Source organism: Camellia sinensis, chromosome 4 (assembly GCF_055761805.1).
Source record: "Camellia sinensis isolate YWXY chromosome 4, ASM5576180v1, whole genome shotgun sequence".
NCBI lineage: Eukaryota > Viridiplantae > Streptophyta > Magnoliopsida > Ericales > Theaceae > Camellia > Camellia sinensis.
Window position 1 is genome coordinate 36094333 of NC_138964.1, and position 22451 is coordinate 36116783.

At 33.2% G+C, this 22451-nt stretch overlaps 1 protein-coding gene and 1 long non-coding RNA gene across 2 annotated transcripts; one reads left to right on the forward strand and one right to left on the reverse strand.

Moving 5' to 3' along the window:
- Positions 1-6820: 6820 nt before the first annotated feature.
- On the reverse strand, positions 6821-21123 carry LOC114275770 (ADP-ribosylation factor 1). The gene is made up of 9 exons (XM_082924596.1): positions 20892-21123; positions 20640-20810; positions 20493-20531; positions 20180-20242; positions 15661-15679; positions 8872-8983; positions 8282-8329; positions 7885-8015; positions 6821-7087 (listed from the first exon to the last, which is right to left on the reverse strand). The coding sequence occupies exons 2-9, from the start codon at positions 20740-20742 to the stop codon at positions 7054-7056; spliced, it is 549 nt and encodes a 182-aa protein (XP_082780722.1). The 5' UTR covers positions 20743-20810; positions 20892-21123; the 3' UTR covers positions 6821-7053.
- LOC145824560 (uncharacterized) lies at positions 9012-12339 on the forward strand. Its single transcript, XR_014366324.1, has 2 exons — positions 9012-10676; positions 11662-12339. It is a non-coding gene; the product is annotated as an uncharacterized LOC145824560 (long non-coding RNA).
- Positions 21124-22451: the final 1328 nt, after the last annotated feature.

Below are 22451 nucleotides of genomic sequence, written 5' to 3' on the forward strand. Positions count from 1 at the left end.
TGGTGTAGTATGCCTACCACGATCTTCCGAATGGCGAGGGGGTGTGTTGCTTTTGCGCCCCTCTCCTGTCGCCACCCCTTTTCCTTTTATCTGGCGCTTCATTGACTCCATGTCCGCCGCCATCCTTCGTATCAGCTCGTCTTGCTCCTTTACGCGATCCTCTAGAACTTGAGGGTCCATCCTCCGCCTCTGTCTTTCAGGACTTTGAGAGCAACGGGGGCTGTTAGCCCGCCTCTCGCTTGCATCCCTCCGAGGGTTCTGTCGCTGGGGTTCTAAATCCGCCATGGAAGGGATAGAAGGCAAACCTTCGCGCCTCCTAACCCCCTCAGGGGTTTGTCCGTCGATAGCATATTGCGGCAAATCTTCGTAGTGCGCCATTGCTTCCAATTAGATAGGAAAAACTTGATCAAGAGGTTTTGTTCTTTCTGGAATTTCCACAGACGGCGCCAATTGTACGAGCACGAAATAATGTTCTCGTATAATCCTATTGACCAAGTCTACGCTCCTCCAAACGTCGTCGCTTTACTCCCTGAAAACACAAACGTGAGCTAGCCGGCGGGTGTGTGCCAGATACCTCTCTGATGCCTAAGTCAGCAAAATAGACAAATAGACAAAAGCTTTGTGTATTCGAGAATCAAAGTTGTGTTACCTCCCCATAGGTTCTGTTATGAGCTTTTTATAGGTCCCGTGTGACACAATTCTAGTAGGACTCTTATTCCTCCATGTAGAGTCCTCCTATGAATCACACTCTTGAAAGATAATGCTTATCATTCAACACCCCCTCACTACTTAAACCAAGTGAGATGATTTTACCACGGTTGGATGATAGTACGACCGAGCTAACGCTCTCTTTCATAATTATCCCGGCGCCTTTATATACAACATGTATCTCGGCTCAGGTTTTACTTGTACCTCGGTTTTCACCTGTTTGGACTGGGCTAATCTGTAGCAAGCTTTGACCGGGCTAAAGAGGTGAGGTCTAGCTTAAGGAGCCCACCGTCCCGACCGCGGTGACTGTAACCACCTGGACCGAGCTAAAGACTAACATCATGGTCTACTTCACAAAGCCCTTTTTACCTCGGCCCACAAAACGGGCCATTACTACGCCTGGGCCTAGCTCAGCCCTAATGCACATACAAAACTCCCTCTCAGATTGTAATGTAAATTGTAGTCGACATGGATCAATGTTATAATCACAACCACCACATACATATATTAGAAATGATGTGTCAAAACAATTTTCCATTATACATTTTATTGTTTGAGACGATGATATGTAAACAGAATATTTGTACAAAAAATTCACATGCATGATTTGTGTCCATTGATTTCAAATCAAAAAACTTGTTAAAGTGATTTATAATTTTAAAATGTCACTGCTACATCATTTGTCGTGAAATTTTTTATATGAATTTTTCATTTACAAATCACTGTCTTCATGAGGCAAAATACTCTGTTACACATTAATTTTATATGACGCAGAAAAATAAAATAAATGAAACACAAGAAGATGGACTTTTATATAGACTGCTTTTTGATTTTTCGAAACAGTTGCGAAGCTTCAAAGTATCATCTATTCATGGTGAAATGATGCAGAGAAATAGACAGCTCTGTTCAAGAAAAGCAATAACAGAAATGACAAACATTTTAATTTTTTGAAAAAAAATTAAATTAATATAATTTTATCTAAATTTCGATGACATACGTGTGGTCCAAATTGCACTTTGATTAAGTACACACCCATTGACAAGACTGAGATGCCCCTTCGAGCAATCACAGTGGACATTGTTAACATATTATTAGTGGCAGATGTTAACGTTCAGTGAGTTTGTGGTGTTCGTTTACCCATGCAATGGAGCTGCTAGCATTGATGTTAAAGCTGTCAGCTGTTAACATTTGTGTTAACTGTGGCGGTGGAGCACTGGTGATGACAATAAATTTTTTAATTGTTTAACTAGGTAGTTAACTTGTCATTGTGGTGTGCACACACATTAGTTTAGGCAACTATTTTACACACTAAATGGAACTCACTTATGTCATGTATACACTCTAGCACACACTCTTAACACACTTTTTTTAATTATTCCATTGTGGATGCTTTTAGGTCTCAATCCTAAATCCAAACTTGAACTAAACAAAAGCTAACAAAGTCCTCATTTAAAACTAGGGATGTTTTTTTGATAAATCTCATTTTTTAAGAGTTTTATTCCATTCAACTCATATTCAACCCATATTCTATTTGTTCAGTAATGAGTTAATAGATATGTATTTTCTTGTTTGGCAGTGTGATTCCTCGATACTTGATTTTATTCCGTTCTGATACATCGAATAATAGTTGAATAACCCTATTAACAAATGAAACAAAAACATAAAAAAATAAAGAAAAAAAACTCACAATTTTACTTTTTTGCTAGTCCTTCATTACCATTTATTCCTCCATTGCTCTCTTTTATGATAAAAGCATTACGATTCTCACTTTTTGAAAATAGATGTATAGTAGAGAAGAAGAAATGAGAGTGGAATGATAGAAGTAGGGATTGAAGTGTAATTGGTGTAAAGAGATAATCAAATTTGTTTATTTTTTATCTTTTGTCCTTAAAGGTAATTTCACACATGAGTAAAATTGGAGAAAAAAATATCTCAAATGGGGGGTATAAAGAGGTAAATATATTGTGTAAGTAGAATTTTTCAAATTATATTTTTATATTCCAATAAGTCCTATAGATGACATAGTTAGCAAAATACCTCTAATAATAATAGGATAAAACGCGCATTAATGATTGTTCATATTGATAGTGTTAATGTTCCATGATGCAAATATTCATACTGTCAAATTTATTTAATGTGAATATTCACATCACCAAGATACTAAGAGTTCAAAAAATATTTTATAATAATAAAATTGTCCATAAAATACTTTAAATATAAAAATTGGATTTAGTGAATTAAATGTCCAAAATAATCTGACTTATTAAAATAAAATATATATATATATATATATATATATTTTATGAACAAATTGAAATATAAAGACTCTTTCTAATAAATTTCCCTACCAATTTTCAAATGGTAACTTTTGGAGTACTCCTTAATGGTTCAGCAAACTAAAAGAGCAATACTAGAGATCTCACAAGTTCTATCAAAATTGCTATCAAATGTCTGAGATGAGTATGAGACTCACATCGCACACCTATGTAAACATTTGATAGAAATTTTAATAAAATTTCTAAGATTTCTAACATTTTTTAAAACTAAAATTCAATATCATACGCACAAGTAAAAACATTTCACCGTAGACTCACTACAACCATAACAAAAGTATGGTATCCACCTTATTTTTAGTTCCATATTGACCCAACAAAATTAAATTTTACAAAAACTATTTTCTTACATTGATCAATACAACTAGTTCAAATACAACCACACACAAATAATACTTGCTTTCTTCATCTCATACTCTACCTAAATGGAAATCTCAACTCAAACTCAATACGTTTACAAAATTTGTTTTTCCTTTTTTTTCTTTCTTTCTTTTTTTCATTGTAGTTGAAATACAATTTTCAAATTACAAGAGAAGATTCACACACAAGTGGAAGAGAAATTATTAACCTCTTAATAATGTCCAAGAGTTTTTTTTTTGGTTTTTTTTTCAGTTGTCCCTTGTTTGGTTTTCTACTTTTCTAAAAATTGTGTTTTTTATTTTTCGCATTTTTTAGTAATTTTTTAATATTTTACACTATTTTTTTACTTTTTACACTAGATACATCTAAAAAGTATAATAATTGTAGAAAAAAAATTCACTAAACACAATATATATATATATATATATCAGTATTTTTTCATATTCTTATGTATTTATTAATTTTTTTATTATATTTTTTTTTACAGATATTACGTTTTAGATACATATAGATTAGGTGCATCTAAAAAGTTTTTAAAAAATTTGCTTACAATATTTAAAAAGTCACTAAAAATCAAAACACAAAAAAAAAAAAAAAAAAAAAAAAAAAAAAAAAACTTAATTTTAAAAAAATCAATCAAAAGGGACTAGACAATGTGATTCTTTAATTCTAAACAGTCATTCTCTATGGGAAAATCAAAAAGGACTAGACAATGTGATTCTCGAATTCTTAACAGTCATTCTCTATTGAAAGTCATAGTTTTCTTAAATTGATGTAACTTGTAAGGTGTTGAGGAACAATAACAAAGGACTGGACAAGAGAAGAATAGTACAACTTTAAGTGTGGTCCTCAATATTATGCGTGAAAAACAACTTGGCTCAACACGAAATGCATTGGTGTAAGACTACCGTTGTATTTAGTTAGGAGATTTGAATAATAATTTAAAAATGAAAAAGAAAAAAATAAATAAAATGTATTTATATTTTATTTAATTTTAATCACTTTTTCTCTTTCTCTTTTTATATTCCTCTCTAAATTTTTCAGTCAAACACAACGTAAATGATTCTTGTCCCATATCCAAAAGATATGGTTAAATTACATTGTTCTCTCCCATTTGAGTAAAGTTTTATTTTAATCTTTTTAATTTTAATTTGAACAATTTTAATATTACATTTTTAGTTTTGTTGTAATGTGATTCTTCAATTATGTGCTGTTAAAATTTTGAACGAAACAAGATTGGGTACAAAATTGGAGGCATTAAAGTAAAATTATTTTCTAGTTACACAAATAGTTGTTATAGTTTCTTTTGCCGTCTGCTTTGATTCCTCTAGTTTTGTACATGATCTTTTTTCATTCAAAAGTCTAATGATAAGTAACAGATACCACATTATAAAAAACCTAAGTATAGGGTACAAATTGTTTAAATTGAAATTATATGAATTAAAATGATACTTTAATTGAACTATAGGGATTAATGATATAATTTACCCAAAAGATATTATTTTGTTTTACTGATGTATCATTTGTATCCCCTCTTGATTCATAAATAAAGCTAATTTTCGCTGAATGTGAGATTACTATTGAGTTTGAAAGTTAAATTCTTGCTTAGTTTATGAAAGCGAGTATAAATTAAGTAATCAAGAATCATTTTTCTTTTATGTTCAAAAAAAGAATCATTTTTCTTTTATTCTAATCTATACCAAACAATAGAATTATTGAAATCTAAAATCACTCTCTCATTCCCTTATGTTGTGTTTGGTTGGGAGATTTGGGGAGGGATTTGGAAAGGAAAAGGGAAAAGGTGTGTGAAACTATGTGAAATGTAAGTATATTTTTTTTCACATTTCACCTACCTTTTCCATTTCCCTCTCCAAATCCCTCCTCAAATCCCTCAACCAAACACAGCATTAAGAACCCTACAATTGAAATTGAACCAAATAGGATAATGATAAAATACATTTATGATCTCTAAAATAATATAATGTTATTTTATCCCTATATATTTTAATTTTATCAATTTCATTCCTCAATAGTGGAAGGTTATTTCATCCACGTTTAAAAACGAAACTCAAAACTAAAAACTATAGAGCAAAGGTGGTGTTTGGGAGGCCGTGGGACAGGCTGTTTTAACCCGTTTGCCGAAAAAAGCGAGTGGTCTTACTGTAGCTGAGGCTGCAGTGAGGCTGGGTAAAAAGACTATTTTACCCTTGGGTTACACATACACCTCACTGTAGCTGAGGCCGCAGTGAGGCTGGGTAAAAAGACTATTTTACCCTTGGGTTACACATACACCTCATATCAACATCAGATTTTCATGAACTTTCTTTTTCATTTATTAGAAACAAAACTGGACGGTGGCAGTGTACAGCATGCATTGACAGCAATTTTTTTTTTATAGGTACACTATGCTCCTTTTGCATTACGCAATCCTTTCAAACACATTTTTTAATACAATAACAAAAAAAATTATCCCATCTTTCTAAATATAAAAATTAAAATAATCAATAGTCAAAAAATATATAAAATAGCCACTTCTCAAACGACCACAAAGTATACAAAACACAAATTGAAAACTAAACGGATTGTACACATTGATCATGTTTGATTCACAAGACTAATAGTGAAGTATTAATAATCCTATTAAATTAGTGTGGTATTCACTATCCAATTTGATTAATATCCATTGGATTAATAATCCCACCCCTACCCCATTACTAATAATCCTACACATTTGTAGGATTAATTATCCATTGGATTAATAATCTTAAATCAAAATGTTAAAACAAACATAAGATAATTGGGTCCACGGATTAATAATCCCAATCCTATGATTTAATCCACCCAATCAAACATGCTGATTTTGAATTAGACAACCTGTTTAAAAAATTACACTGATTTAGCTCCAATCAAAAACTTCTCGAATATTAACAAAATCAAAACTTAAAATAACCCAAAAGCCGTGTGTATTATTTTCACCTATTTTAGAATTAGTACTTATCCAAATGTAAGACCACAAAACAAAACTCCCATTCATATCTCAAACCAAGCCTACTTAAAATCACCTCTTGTTTGGCTGGCTAATCAAACGCTCAGTTTAAGATAAGCTACATTAAAGTAGGAAATAGCGGCTTATGCTCAGAACGTAACCCGTCACATATCACCATGTAAAACATACATCTATAACAAGAAAGCTCACAAACCAAGCTGCTTAAAATCACCTCGTGTTTGGTTAATCAAGTGATCTGTTTAAGATAAGGTTTCATTAAAATATGAAAATATAGCAGCTTATGCTCAGAGCGCAAGATAACCCGTCACATATCACCATTGTAAAACCTACTACGTTTACCTATAAACAAGAAAGAATTTGATGTAAAATATGTTTTGCAAAAACAGAGGACTCGTGTAAGTACCAAAAGAGATTCGCAACACAGTAAAATGGGCCAAATATTATATGTCCAATGAAAACTTAACATGTATATTAGTAGTTTTATCCCAAAAAAATAAAATAAAAAATTAGTGAGAAAATAAAAAATGTAACAACACTCATTACAAAAAAAATCTCTATCACAGATCACACAAAGGAAATAATGATACCATGTTAGTTCTTGCTTTGATAATGCATGCATCTAGCTTCTGTCCCTTCCTCCCAAAGTTAGCCACCTCCAGACTTGAGTGTATTACTCAACCTATAAAAATAAGAAATTAATCCACAAGGGTTTCTTAAGAGCAGCAACCAAACGGAAGAGAGATGATGAGATTTCTTTTTTTTATATTTTTTATTCATGTACACAGCTTAACAGTAAGGGCACGTTTGTTATCCCGCATGAATGGTGGGATTGGAGTGATAGTGAGGTGGGATCTCTCAGAGCATGTTTGGTTGAGGAGTTTGTGGCCGGATTATTTGTCCAGTCTGACTGTCAATCCCACTACACAGTCGGATTAGCTAAGCTGTAGAGGGTGTGGGAATCAGATTTTAGTCCAGGGATTGTTGGTGCTATTATTGTTTTGCCCTTCCTCTTCAACACTATGCCAAACCATTTCCAGCAAGAAATGGCAAAAAAAAAAAAATTAAAAAAAAAGGATAGTTTGGGGCATTTATGTAAGGGGCAAGACACACCCACGTGGGTTGTCTCCCCATTTTCATTTTTTTATTATATATATATATATATATATTGTAATTATTTTAACATTTGTTAGTTTGGGGGCATGTATGTAATTTTATATATTTATCACATACCATAGTATTACATACAAACAAACACACTTTTACTTAATCTTTTCACTAACAATCTCCACATTAACAATTTCTTCACTAACAATTCTCTCATTAACAATCCCATCCAACCTAATTCGCCAAACAAACGTGACCTAATTGTAAATGAACTTGTAGGGCTATTGTTGAATAGCAACGACATTGCTATAATAATGCCTAAAATCGAATGAACCAACAATGACATCTATATCACCGAATAGTCAAACTTACCAGTCCAAACCTTCAAATAGGCCTTCTCCTTTAATTGCAGAAGTTTTAAAAATCGCCCACTGGCGGTTTTTTATCTTATGCAACGCTAAGGCCTCGGTCACTGCAGCATCATCGAGTGCACCAGGAAGATCCTGTAGGGAAAAAGAGAAGCAATTTAAGGGGAAAAAAAAAAAAAAAGAAGAAATCCACAAATCTTTCAGAAAAAATTTGTTTCTGGTGTAAAGTTGCTTTTAACTAAAACAAGATATCGATGATGAACAAAAGCCAGCAGCAGCATGGCCAACTTTCACATTTGTGTGAAAGGTACAATATTATGTATCAAACTTTCTTAATTTTTATTCATGAAAAAAAAAATTAAAAATGAAGAATTAAAATGGAAAAGGATAATAAGAAGCACCTGCTTGTTTGCGAAAATAAGAACAACAGCACCTTTTAACTCTTCTTCCTGACCAAAAACAGAAGAATGTGAGCTTGTATGCTAAGGTGTAATTCAAACTTCAAAATAATTCAGCTATGGAAATACGGAAAGGTATTAATAATGCCAACACCAAAGGAGAAAAAGGTGGCCAACAAAGGGACTAGAATTTCCTCCTTGGGCAGAGAAAAATAAATTGCAAGGGCAAATAACAGAGAAGCAGCAGTGTCCATCCTCCAAGTGTTTTCCATGTATATAATGTGTTGCTTATTCTACTTTATTTTATTAGTGTTATAATGTGTGGATGGTTATGATATAATAGATTAATTGAAAGTGAATAATTAGATTGGATAATCCATTTGGAAAAGTTAAATTTGTAATTCATTGGTTTAGCTTAAAAGTAATTGTGACACGTATGCTTCACTGAGTCAATTACATATAGTGTCAGTGAGCTACCATGAAAGGAATTTTAATATGCATAGTACGAGCACAAAATGCTAACAGCAGTTTCAAAATTTTTAAACAATATTCTTTAATGAACAAATTGTCATATTGAACATAAACAAAAATACCTCCAAGATAGCATGAAACTCATCTTTGGCAATTACTAGCCTATCAGTGTCACTTGAATCAACAACATATATTATAGCTTGAGTATTGGGAAAATAGCATCTCCAATATGGCCTGCAGTAATCAGAAGAACCATTATGATGATACTAAAAAAGGGGAGAGTGAGAGAGAGAGAGCCATTTATGCAAAATCACCCATTTAAAAACCAGTCATACAAAATGTGTAAGTTCAATAGGCCATAGATATATATATATATATTTAGAGTCAATAATACCAAAAGGAAATGAGGTTTGGGCATTATAAGATAAGAGATTTTCAATTAAGCCTTATTGGGAAAGTAGCTTTGAGGTTAACTAGTAACACGGATGGTGAAGGGTAACATGTCATATGGTGCGAGGCTTAACAAGTATGGGATCAGTTTGAGCAAAACACTAGTTTGAGAGTTGGGAATGAAAGGAAAGTCAAGTTTTGGGGTCATCATTGGAATAGGAATGTGAGACTGGTTGGTGCTTTTCCTTTGGTCTTTTGAGTGGCGGTGAACAACGAAGCCATATTTCTCGAGTACTTCTGTAGAGAGAGACAATTAGTCTTCTAGGATTATTGTGTTGAGCATAGGATTACAGAACTGCACTGGGAGAATGATGAGTTGATAGGGATCCTTCAGAGGTTGTAAGAGATAAATAGCATCCGAACAGAAGAAGACTCTTTGTGAAGGATGTTAACAAGTTTCAGGTGCTTCCAGATGAAATTGTTTCACGAGGTATTCGTCATCCTACCCTTGAACCATTTGGGGTATGAGGGATCCTCTCAAACAAGCATTTTTTGTCTCGTGTCCAGTGCATGGTAAAATCTACTCCCTAGAAAATCTACCAAGGAAAGGCAAGTGATCGTGAAATGGTATTGCATATACAAACAAGATGGCTTGACAGCGAATCAGTATCTTATTCACTGCATAGTGACAAGAGATCTGTGAACATCGATGCTTTCTTGGTTAGGGTGCTTTGGACCTTTCCTTTTGGGGTAGTTGCTCTTCTTCCAAGTTGGCGAGAGGCTAAGCTCCTTTATGTCTTATGTGAAACTTATGGGTACAAGTTTGTTTGAATGCAACTTTGTGGCAAAATATCAAATGGCGGTGTTTATCAGGTAAAGCAACAACCTCATGTAAATTTAAACAGTTCATGTCAAAATAAAAACAAACAACAAAAGAGATGGAGAAAGACGAAATGAACATGTTGCCAGATTTTGATGAAATGGACAGTGATTTGGAAGATAATGAAGATGATGATGTTGTTGAGGTCAATGTCCATCAACGGTATAAATCCTTGCCCACATATTTCATCCTAACAAAAAAAACTGAAAAGCCTAATCAAAAGAAAACAAACAAAACTTGAAAAGAATGACTGTTACAAGAAGCAAATGAAAAATCAAGCAATGAAAACATACGCAAGCTGAATGTATGAGCCGGTAACCCTTTTAATGCAGTAAATTATGATAATTCTGGACCAATGATTAAAGCCATTGGGCAATATGATCCTAGTATGAAACCACCCACATACTATGAAGTATAGGTTTCCCAAAAAAGAGGTGAAACATACTAAAGATTTGATGAAGAGTCACAAAGAGGACTCCAAAAAAATATGGGTGTTCCCTAATGACTAATGGGTGGACTGATAGGAGAGGGACGACCCTGATTAACTTTTTAGTGAATTGTCCAAGAAGAACCATGTTTGTTAAGTAAATTGCTGCTTCTAGCTACTCTATAGATGGGCCGAAGACGTTCGACTTGCTTGATAAGTTTGTGGAGCATGTTGAAAGCTATGAAGCACGGATACTTCAAAAAGGGTGACGTATCCGTATCGGATACTTATCGGATAACGATACTCCTCGGATACTCGCGAATACGTATCGGATACTTCTTAAAAGTATCGGATACTTCTTAATTAATTTTTTATTAATTTTGAAGTATCGGATACTTAATTTTGAAATATCGGATACTTGAAGTTACATATTACTTATAATATTTTGTTTAGTTCTTTGATAAGAGGAATATAGTGAGAGTTAAAGTAATCGAATTTGTCAAATTGATGTATCCTTGTTGTCTCTCTCACTTCTCTCTCGCTTTCTCACTCTCTCACGTTTCTTCTCTCTGCTCTCATTCTTTTTTTGGTGTTGGCATGTAAGGATGATGTTTAATTTGCATTTGCTTTTGCTTTTGCTTTTAGTTTTGGATGTTTTATGAATGTTTGAGCACTTTTAGGTTAATAGGAATCCCTCTTTTTATTTATTAATTTACTTTAAGTTCTATTTTCATACATATTACATTATTAAAATTATAATTTTCTATTTTTTTACGAATGTATCCCCGCTGTACCTGTATCATACTTTTTCAAATTTTGACATATCGCCATATCCACATCCCCATGTCACCATATTCGTATCCGTGCTTCCTAGGTTATCATTGATGACTTAAAAAAGTATATTTGCTGAAATTTTTATTTAAGAATGGTTTTTTGGCTTTAGCTAAGGTTTGTGATATTCACTGATGAAGGGAAACAAGTTGAAGCTATTGACCTTGAAGACTCTTAGTTTTATAAGAATTTTTCTTCTTTATCAAGTTATTTTTTGCTTTAGGTTTTATTTTTATGCATACTGCATTACTAAAAATTGTTAAAATAATATTTTTTACGAACGTATCCCCGCCGTACCCGTATCCTAATTTTTCAAATTTTATCGTATCGCCGTATCCGTATCGTATCGTATCCATATCCCGTATCCGTATCCGTGCTTCCTAGGTTGAAAGAGACAATTTGGTGCAAGTTATCACAAATCATTTTGTAGAGCTTTTGGATTCTTCTAAAGCTATATAGGGTCAGATTTTCATTTTATTTTCTTGTTTGTATACAAGTGGCATTCCCTTAATGTTGGCTCTTAATGCAATTTTATTATTGCTTTCAAGAAAACACACACAAAAAAAAGGCCCTCTAAATTTTTTAATATAGAGGAAAAACTAGCAAATGAGAGCACGAGGGCAAATTTCACAAGAAAGTTCCTTGCTACATTTGTCTATTACGTGAAGAATCAATCACCATCTAGCAAAGCCATAAATAAATCAATACAGAATGGTAAATGTAGGCATGACTCCAGCATATCAATTGAGTAATTTGTTTCCATTTTTTGAGTGATCCATGGGTCCACAATCCCATGTAACAACTTTTTTTAAACAAAGATACCGATCCAAGTTTGTATAATTGGTAATATTTACGATTACTGGTTTCCAACAATTATTTCATTTCCACAAAACAAAAACAAAAACAAAAAAAGAAGTAAACAATTTTCATAATTTACAATAATTTAGGAAACAAACACAAATTGTGATTAACTTGTCCAGAAAATGAGTTTTCATTCACTCTCCTCTCTCCACGCCCCTCCAACCACCTCCTCCCATCAGCCACCACCTCCAGCAATTATCATCCTCCATCCAACCACTCCAACAACCCCTGACCCTCTGAGGTTGTGGTCAAGAGAAAGGGTAACACCGGATATAAATCAAGAAAGCATTTTCATGCAATATCATGCGTAATTAATATTTCATACTATCATGTATATGCTAAGTCCAGAGGTTCATACATACTACAATTCCACCAAGGTAGTGACTTCGTTATCAATTTATGTGTATTATAATATTGTATAATTGTTTTGCATTCATTAGAATGTAAACGTTATGTGAATTATATTTTGACGTTTAAATTATAAAATATATGGCTTTTAATGTAATTAGAGTTATTTTACATATTATTTGTTATCTTTGAATAAATTATTCATATATATGATAGACAACAAATTTGTAAAAACGTAAAATTTCAACATGTCCCAAGCATGTCGTGTCCTACATTTTTTGAAAATCAACATGTCAGCGTGTTCGTGCCGTGTCGCATATCTACGCTACTTAGGGTATAATCCATCCATTTCTAGGTGCGTTAGAGGGCTCTGAAGTAAGTATGATTCAGACATCAAGGTTTTGCATAGGCAAAGGCGGAATGGTCCAAGTGCACCGCTCCTCGAAAGGCGGTAGTGATGTCTTCAAGCTAACCCTTGAACTCTAGACTCTAATCCACAAGTTCCCTAGTGTCTCTGTTATCAAAATCTTACAATTCACAATTCGATTCACGATTTTTACAAAATCAATACAAATCTATGGGTGAATCTATTTTGAAAGTGAATCGATTCACGATTCGATTCACTTTTTACAATTCATGAAATTTCTAAAATTATTGTATTCGATATATTTTCGACTCTTTTTTCTCTCTATCTTTTTAGCGAAAAAGACATAATACATTCTAATAATATTTAATACCAAAATAACCAACATATATACATGATTTGTTATTTTAGTGATCATGAAATTTTTAATAGGATCCAATCAGATTCAGTCAGACCCAACATATTTTTAACCTTTCTTCTCATTTTTTTCCCTTAAAAAAATCATAATATATATTCTAAAGATGTTTAAGATTAAAGTTACACTATGAATTATATATTACTATTTTATTAAATTGAATATTACATGTGTGAGGTCAGTTATACCTTTTCAAATATTTTAGGCTTTAAAATAAAATATTCTAAATAATTCCTTCTTATTATTTGCTCACTGTTACTTAGAAAAATATGTATGTTTATTGTCCAAATATCAATATCGTTATTAATTATTGTTACTTTGAAAATTGATAGTTTATCCATTTGGTTATTATCTTTATTAAGAATGGTTGATAAGAAATATCTAAAAAAGAAAAAGATAATATGGCGATCTTACATAAGAACTTTGTTAACTTCTTACCTATTAAACTACGTGATTATCATTCAAAATAACATTTTCATTGATTTAAATCTAAATATTTTATATTCATAAGATATATTTGGCATCTAAATGTGTAGATATATGTTTTTAAGTAATTTAAAAAAAGTGACTGAATCTTTACGATTCACGATTAGATTCGATTCGCAATTCGGTATGAGGACATTTCGATTCACAATACAAATCACCATTTGACAACTATGATCCCAAGCAAATGTACCTGGACCCGGCTCTCATCCTAAGTATCGCAGTTGGAATGTGTTGGTCCCTCAAGATTGAGACCTCCGAGTATGGATGGTTTTGGCAAAGCCAAGCATAAGTGATGATAGCACTGAGCCTGCTGATTGGTCCATGTGTCCACCAAATGGATATAACACAAGGGGTGAAAGTCTTGTGGGGAAGCCTCCAGAGGGTGACATAGCAGTAAAATGAAAATGCCACGTAGTGAGCTGGACCCTACATGTATTCACTTGTTGCATCATAAGGCCTGTTAACTCTGTTGTTGATTTTTCATTGGGCTTACAAAATTATCCCACATAATCCTATGAGGCCCACACTACTTCCTCTAGCTCCGACTTCTTTTGGAGTCCAAAAAGAATCACTTCATAGCGGCTGATCCTTTGTCCCAAAGCATATTTCTTCTCTTTACTATTCACAGCTCCTAAAAGTGAAATTCCCAGCCCCAAACCCCTACCCATTTCATCCATTTTCTCCATGAAGTGGGTGAAGCTCGTGCATGTACAAATTGGAAAGCTAATACCCAAACATAACATTAGAAAAGCAGAAAATACAAAATAGAGAGGCTGACAAACAAGTTACAATGGGTCCGATCCAGGAGAATTGACTAATAAGTCTAAAGATGATACAGACCGTGGATAAACATCTCAGCAATAATGATGCACAGCGTTCTTCCAGAGTGAATCACTCACTGCAGTTAAATATTGCTCAAGTTGGTGATGTACTGATAATTTAATTCTTGATCCTGCTTAGGGACTTTTCACAAGATATTCTAAATTAACTCTCAAGGTAATAAAGCCTTATTTGTACTTCCTAACAATTTCGGAAAGGAGAAAGCTGCTCAAATTTAAATAGTGAAAAATGGCATTTGGAACCAAACAACCAATCGCTAGTAAGTTTCACAGCATTGCACCACTTCATTATCTACACATTTTAATATTTAAGAATTCTCAACAAATTTAATACTAATGCAGTAAACCAGCAAAGTGATTCTTTTCAATTAAGTCATGACAGAGAACTAGGCCCTACAAAAGGTGATCCTTCAATCAAGTAGTCGATTACTTCATGTCTCAAGTAAAATGTTAACAGTGTCGTGAATTCTCAAGCAGAATAGAAAGTGGCACAATTAAGGTAAAAGAAGGATCACTTGTCAAGGACTAAGTAAAATGGTTTATATATAATGTAACTAACAAAAAGGCAACAACGACAACAATGGGATACTGAGTAAATTTAGATTTAGAAACAAAATGAATATTTCATTAACAAGGTAACTAATCATGAATCCACGCAACAAAAAATGTCTAAGAAACTAATTCATAAGTTATTTCATAATCCTACCATTGCACAATCACTTTACAGAATATGCATACAGCACAGGATAAAGCTGTACATGTTGGAGAAATATGTCTAACCAGGAAAATGGAGTTCATATATATATATATATATATATACGAATAATGCTATACGCACCAATTGGTATACCAATTAGTATACTAAATAATGATGTGACATAATTTTAGAGGTTTTGGATTTTGTAATGAGTGGGGTCATAGTTTTAAAATGACAATGTCATAACTATGTTGGTACTAATTAGTAAACCAATTGGTGCATGTAGAACCACCGTATATATGTATATATACATCTATATGTATATGTATATGATAAAAGAAAGGAAAGAAGTGCCAAGTGAAAGACAAGATACCTGATACTTGTCTGCCCACCTGTGTCATAAAAAATGCTAACTGTTAGAAGAAGGTACCAAAAAGGACCAGTAATAGTTATTCTAAACCAACCAGAAAAAAGGTCAACAATTTACAGTATCCTACACTCCTAACTTCAAGAATGAATGAAGGAAGACATAATATTCAAATAACAGATTAAAAATGAATGAAAAAGAAAAGAACTTGCGCATTTTTAAAGCCCAAGAAAAGTCCCTCACAATCTCACTTAAATCACGAGGATCGATGAAACTCCACTCAAAGAAGAAGAATAGTTAAAACTTGGCCTAATAACCTTGAGGGTATGGGTTCAAGTCTCGAAACCACCACTTTATGCATTATGCCAAAGGTTAGATGTGTACTTAATCTTTCCCCTCCCAAACACACATTAATGTGTACTAATTGGATGCTGTTTTTAAAAAGTCTCACAAAGCGAGCACCGAAATGGATATAAGTACAAACAGACTATGCAAGAGTAAAACCTGAAGCAAACAACAAAATCAACCTTCATCAGCCAAGCTATCTGCAAAATCCAGTAACGGATTCAACAAAGAGTTCCTCTTTCTAAAACCCAACTATAAAAGACACACTCATTTTCTTTATGTGAATTGACATCTTCACCCCATCAAAAGTTTGCTATTTCTTCTCCTTCCAATGCTAGGCATAAGGCATAGATGGAGCCATTTGTAAACCATAGAATGACTCCTTCCAACCTAAGAAGCATGGACATGGACACGTGACACGACACGAATACGACACGGACACGCAGACGCGTTAATTTTAAAAAAATGCAGGACACGACACGTGGAGGACACGCATGAAATATATAATTTTATATATTTATTATATATTATATATATGAATATATCATTCAAAGATAATAAAAAATGCAATATAGCACTATTTCCTATAAATTTATATGGTTTTTGTTTTATTATTGTATCTTAAGTTGTTTTGTTCAAACTTATAATTAGTTTCACATATGTATAATCAATAGACACATGTGTTTAAACAATTGACACGCGTGTCCTCCAAGTGTCCAAAGAGTGTCCAGGTCTTTAAAAATATTTAAAAAATAGGACACGTTTTGAAGAGTATCGGACACGTGTCCTAAGAGTGTCCTAAGAGTGTCCAAAGAGTGTCCGTGTCCGACACGGACACGACACGGATACGTCACCTTCTTAGAAGTGTCCGTGCTTCTTAGCTTCCAACTCTACAGCCTCCCCAAGGCCAACAAAACTAATACCAGCCAATAGAAAACCTATTAAATGCCAAAAACCCAAAGCAATAATGACCGCAACGCTCCCAGCATCCCTAAAATGAAAAGGCAAATAATCTGTTTCCTCCACTCCTTGGCACATACAAAAAGCTGTCAATCCAAAGCCATCATCCAAGCAATAAAAGAAAATCCGGCTAGGAGAGCAACTTTTTATCCCAAATGGAATACAAAGCCTGACTTCTACATTAAAATATTATAGACGGATCAGATCCTCACATCTCCCACCCTTCAAAACTCTCGACCAAACCTCGTCCTTCTTGTTCCAGTAAATAGTATCACTACAGAGCACCCAAACTTCCACAATCTGTGCTCAAATCTCCCACCATTGAAAAAAATTCAACTAAACTGATTCTATTTGCTCTGCATATGCTATCACTACAAAGCAGTCAAACAACTCCTAGGAAGAGAGAAATAGACAGACCTTTCTAAAAGATTTAAATGTATAAATTTGATGACATAAATTTTTTAAACCATAAGTGGCAAAATTCGTTTGCTCAATCGCATTGGTGCTTCTCCTAAGAACTTATTTTAACAAAATCTGATTTCACCTGGCAGCATGATTCGAGGGGCATAAAGACTACTTCAAGGGCAATGATCAAATTTTGATTTCAATGTGTTGTTTCAATTAGCACAAAAGCCAAAACATTTCAAAAGTGTTCTGCAAATGTTTCAGAAACATTTCAAAAGCGACAAAAGAATTTAAAAAAACGTAGAAATGTTTGGACATATAAATTGAAAGTTATCTAAATTTATAAAAGCCTATTAATAGATTAATTAAATCTATTGAGATTTATATAGTCATTCACATAAAACAATAAAGTGTAAATCAATTTTATTAAATAAAAGGACAAATGATTCTAAAAATGTTTAACATCCCAACAAAATAGGATCTAAAAACAAACTTAGACAGTAGTAATTAATGATAGTGTTACTACATTACTAATAATTATTATTATTATATTAAAATACAACCATTAATATTTTTTTCTCCAAAAAGATGAAAAACACTTCTGAAAAAATTCATGTCAACACAGCTTATTGTCTTAGACGTTCTGGTATAATGTCTGTTTTGATGGAAACAACAGAATTTCTTTATTCCACTAGTGTTATTTTGGTCTCTCCGGTAAAGGGAACGTTATGGCTGTTTTGATAGAAACAAATGAAAATTTTATTTCTTGTTTGAGGGGTACTAGCTAGCTACAATTCACGTTGTCTTTACCATCATACAGGGAGGTCTAACTAAGCGCCTCCTTGTCTATGGACATATTCCTTTTTCTTTTGTTTAATAGTATTGAATGTCCATCTAAGTTGCATAAAGCCTCTTCACTCACCATTAAACTTCGAATCTAGTAGCCTACTTTCTTGTGATTACATGTGGACGGAGGCAACACCCAACTTTCTAAATCTATAGTATATAAATAAAACTCATTTTGGTATGTAATCTATATTAATAACTTAGAACACCCCCAGCCAAAAAATATATAATATATACAAAAATAAGACAAGCCAAAATTTGAGGTCAGGACTTTTCAAAGGGCCAACTCCCCAACTCTACCCAAAGGTATAACATGTGAATAAACAAAAAAGGGCTACTTTACAAAAAAAATTATTGCACATTTCAATTTTCTACCAAAACCAAAACCTTGTATCACAAAAGCTTATGTTACATGGACTCTTCTAAATGTATGAAGTACCCGAGTGAGACAGTCCGAGGACATGGTGTCAAGATAAACTATTCATATCTGTTATTATATATGTGTATGTTAAATATACACTTTTATTTTGTAAGTTCAAATGGTGTTTACAAGGTATCTTAGTGCATTTCCTGCAAAATATAGGAGTTTTATGTATAGTTCTATGGTGAACTCAAATTACTAAATATGCTTGATGGGTGAATGTCCAATTACATATGTTGGATACATATTCAATACCCTTCTTCAAGTTTCGAGACACTTAAACGGGCATTTAACACCCGTAATCAAGTCCATGTAACATAGACAAAAGCAAACCTTAAACGATTCTTTTACATTTACAATAAGTCCCTTTGTTTGAAGAATAACCATTGGGCCATTTTGATCATTTTTAGTGGCGACCGAGTGGACACCAAAAGTTGTCCATGCTTTTTTTCTGTTTTTTGGATAAGTTAAAGTTGTCCAGGTTTAATATGTCATAATAAGGGATAGATAACAAAGTTTCAATGAAGCAAGGATTACTAGATTCTAGAAAAAAATTCAATCATTGTGCACCCAGAAACATAGTTTGCAAAAACACAAAATTTACCATTTACATAAAGGACCCCAAAAACTTTGATAGCAAACAAAATATCAACCACCAAATATCCTAGTTCTCATGACTTGATGGATGCAAATTAAAAGAAAACCTCCTCAAAGTTTTAAATTGTACAATTCAAAGAAAACAAACCTCACAAAACAGTGATTGATTTTTCACTTGAATCTTTTATTGTCTGATAACGGATGAAAAGCCATTATAAAATTGAATTGAAAGCACATAGTGACTCATGTGCTTTCCATTAAGGGTTATAGTTCCTTAAAACTTTATGACCAAATGACCGCCACATAAGGCATCTATGAATGATCAAATAAAACAAAATCTCATATGAACCATTTGAACATTCCCACAAAACAACTATCCTCCAACAAACAATGGCAACCCCCAGAACATAACATATTCTTAAACAAGTTACGTAACTAATTTCCCAAGTGTATGATTCACATTTTTTATTAGCAGTACCTGCATAGTGTCTCTTCTTTTAAGAAAATAATCCCAGATTTGATCACAATGGCCAAGTGCATATGAAAATATATCTAATGCATATGAATAGCAACTCCAATACTAACATTTCTGGTAGGAGCATTGCCAGTAATTTATTCTTCAAAGTGGTTTAATTAAAAAGGTTCAGATAAGTCAGGATCTGCTAATCCTTAAGAAAATATCAACAACCCAACACCTGAGTCATATGCATATGAAATGCATCCACTTGCCCACCCATCAAGAATCCAATTTACTAACATGCATGAATTTCAACCCATTTTCATCCACTTAAATTAATTATTACAAATTGCAATTAATTATTAAAACCCAATACAAAGCACTTAGGACATAATGCACAATAACTATTTTGGGACAAACAAAAATATATTTACAATAACGATCTGGCAACGGGTAAGATAACGCAGGTAGTCAAAAGTAATAAGTTGGCATACCCAGATCCCAAACTTGAAACTTTATGTTGTTATATTGAACTGTTTCCACATTAAACCCAATTGCTGCATCAAATATATACACACAGAAATTAATCCACAAGTTCTAAAATAAGAAAATATGACACTTTAGAGTGAAGAATCAAACTTTCCACTTCTGAAAAAACAAATGCAGTAAATCAGCACTATAATTTTTAAATTAAAAATTTTATCAATTTGTAAATCATGAATCCGATGGTCTCCAATCCCCTGATCTTCTTGGCAAACAAAGAAAGATTATGCAAACAAAAAAGAAACCAGGAAAGAGAGTACCAACTTGGAATTGTGGAGACAACCTCACCCATCTGAAGCCGATCTGCACAAAAAAATGAAATCGAGTTACTCAATTATCAAAATTGGGGAGAACCCAGTTGACAGAAATGCAAGATCAGAAAAGGGTAAGGGCAGAATCAAAGAATCATACAGAGAATTGTGGTTTTTCCAGCATTGTCAAGACCAAGAACGAGGATCCGAGCTTCTTTGTTACCAAAAAGCGAAGAGAACAATCGAGTAAACACAATCCCCATTTTTCTTCTCCCTTAGATGGAGAATCAAAAGGACCAATCAGATCTTTAAGGCAGAACCCTAGTCCTTCCTACAAAAACAAAAAGACAAATCAACATAAACAATCATATTCATAAGGAGAGAGATCTGGGAAGGAGAGAATTGAATTTACGTGAAGAAGAAAAGGAGAGATTGATCTTCGCTTGTTGGGGTGAATTGGAATCTCAGAAGGAGAGAGTGATCTCTCTCTCTCTCTCTATCTCGATCGAGGAGGGACTGAAGAAATAGAGAAGACAAGAACGACGAGAGGAAGACCAAATACGTATTCGGAATGGAACAAAGAGTTACAAACTCAGCGACATTACCACTGGTGCGCTAATAGGTCCAAATAAAATTGAACATTGAATAATGCTTGGACCCCTTCTTCTCACCCCCCTTTTGCCACGTGACGGGGTGATTGGAGGAGCAGGAAAAAAAAAAAAAGAAAAAGAAAAGGTAACCAATGAGAGAGAGAGGGGGTCAAAGGGAGTGAGAGGAAAAGGAGGATGAATCATTACTCCATTAGAATAAGAATAATGCTTGGGACCCCCTTTTGGGGGTCACCCCCTTTGCCACGTGGCAGGGGTGATTGGAGGAGCAGAAAAAAAAAAGAAAAAGAAAAAGAAAAGGTAACCAATGAGAGAGAGAGGGGGTCAAAGGGGGTGGGAGGAAAAGGGGGATGAATCATTACTCTTGAAACATTATGGTTGCGTTCGGTAGAATAGCTACGATTTCAGTATATGGATTGTATTTTGAATTTGTGAGATTTAGAATTATGATTTGAGTGTAAAAAATTTGTTTAGTAAATAGTTTTAAAAACAGTTTTGATTTGAGTGGAGAATTATTAATGTGACATTTGATATTTGATATAAAAATTTACAACTCATAACTAAACATACAATTTAAAATTATTTTTGAAGCACATAAAAAAATTTTAAAAATTTGAAAAATATTTTTTTCGATTATATAAAAATTAACATATCAATTATAAAAAAAAAAATTACTATTCTAATCAACCGGCCGGACAACCGATTAGGCAAAATTTGTAAAAAAAAATTTCAAAAAGCGCGCCTAAGACAGAGTTCTCTGCAGAGTTTTGGAAAACATATTCCAAAACTCCTTTCAAACATCATATTTAAATGTAGGTGTAGAATTATATTTTCAAAACACAACCAAACGGAGCCTATAATTTAGTGATAATTTTTAAAAAATTTAATTACAGATTAATGCAAAACAAAAAGTGTAGACGCACATAGAATCGAATATAGACCATAAAAATTGTGCATTAGCCCAGATAGCTACCGAGAGCTTATTGATGGTGGCTGTCATGGTGTCAATTATAATTGTTATTTTGGTTAGAATTCGTGGACTGCCGTTGTCATGGTGTTTTTGGTCATCTAGCCAGTTGTCTGATGAAATAGTTTCTATGTTTGATTCTATGTTTGGTCTTCTGTGTGTGTAGCATTGCTGAATGGACAAAAAGATTAAAATTTTAGAACAAATTATATTGGTAATCCTTACATTTTGTAGCTTGCATCATTTTGATCTCTACACTTTTAATTGGTTCAATTTTGACCCTGTTTGATAGGGTTTATTTCCAGCTTATTTCAGCTTTTAGCTTAATTTAAGTTATTTTGATGTGTTTAGTTCAGCTTAACAATACAGTTTATAACTTTTTGTAAGTCAAAAATCA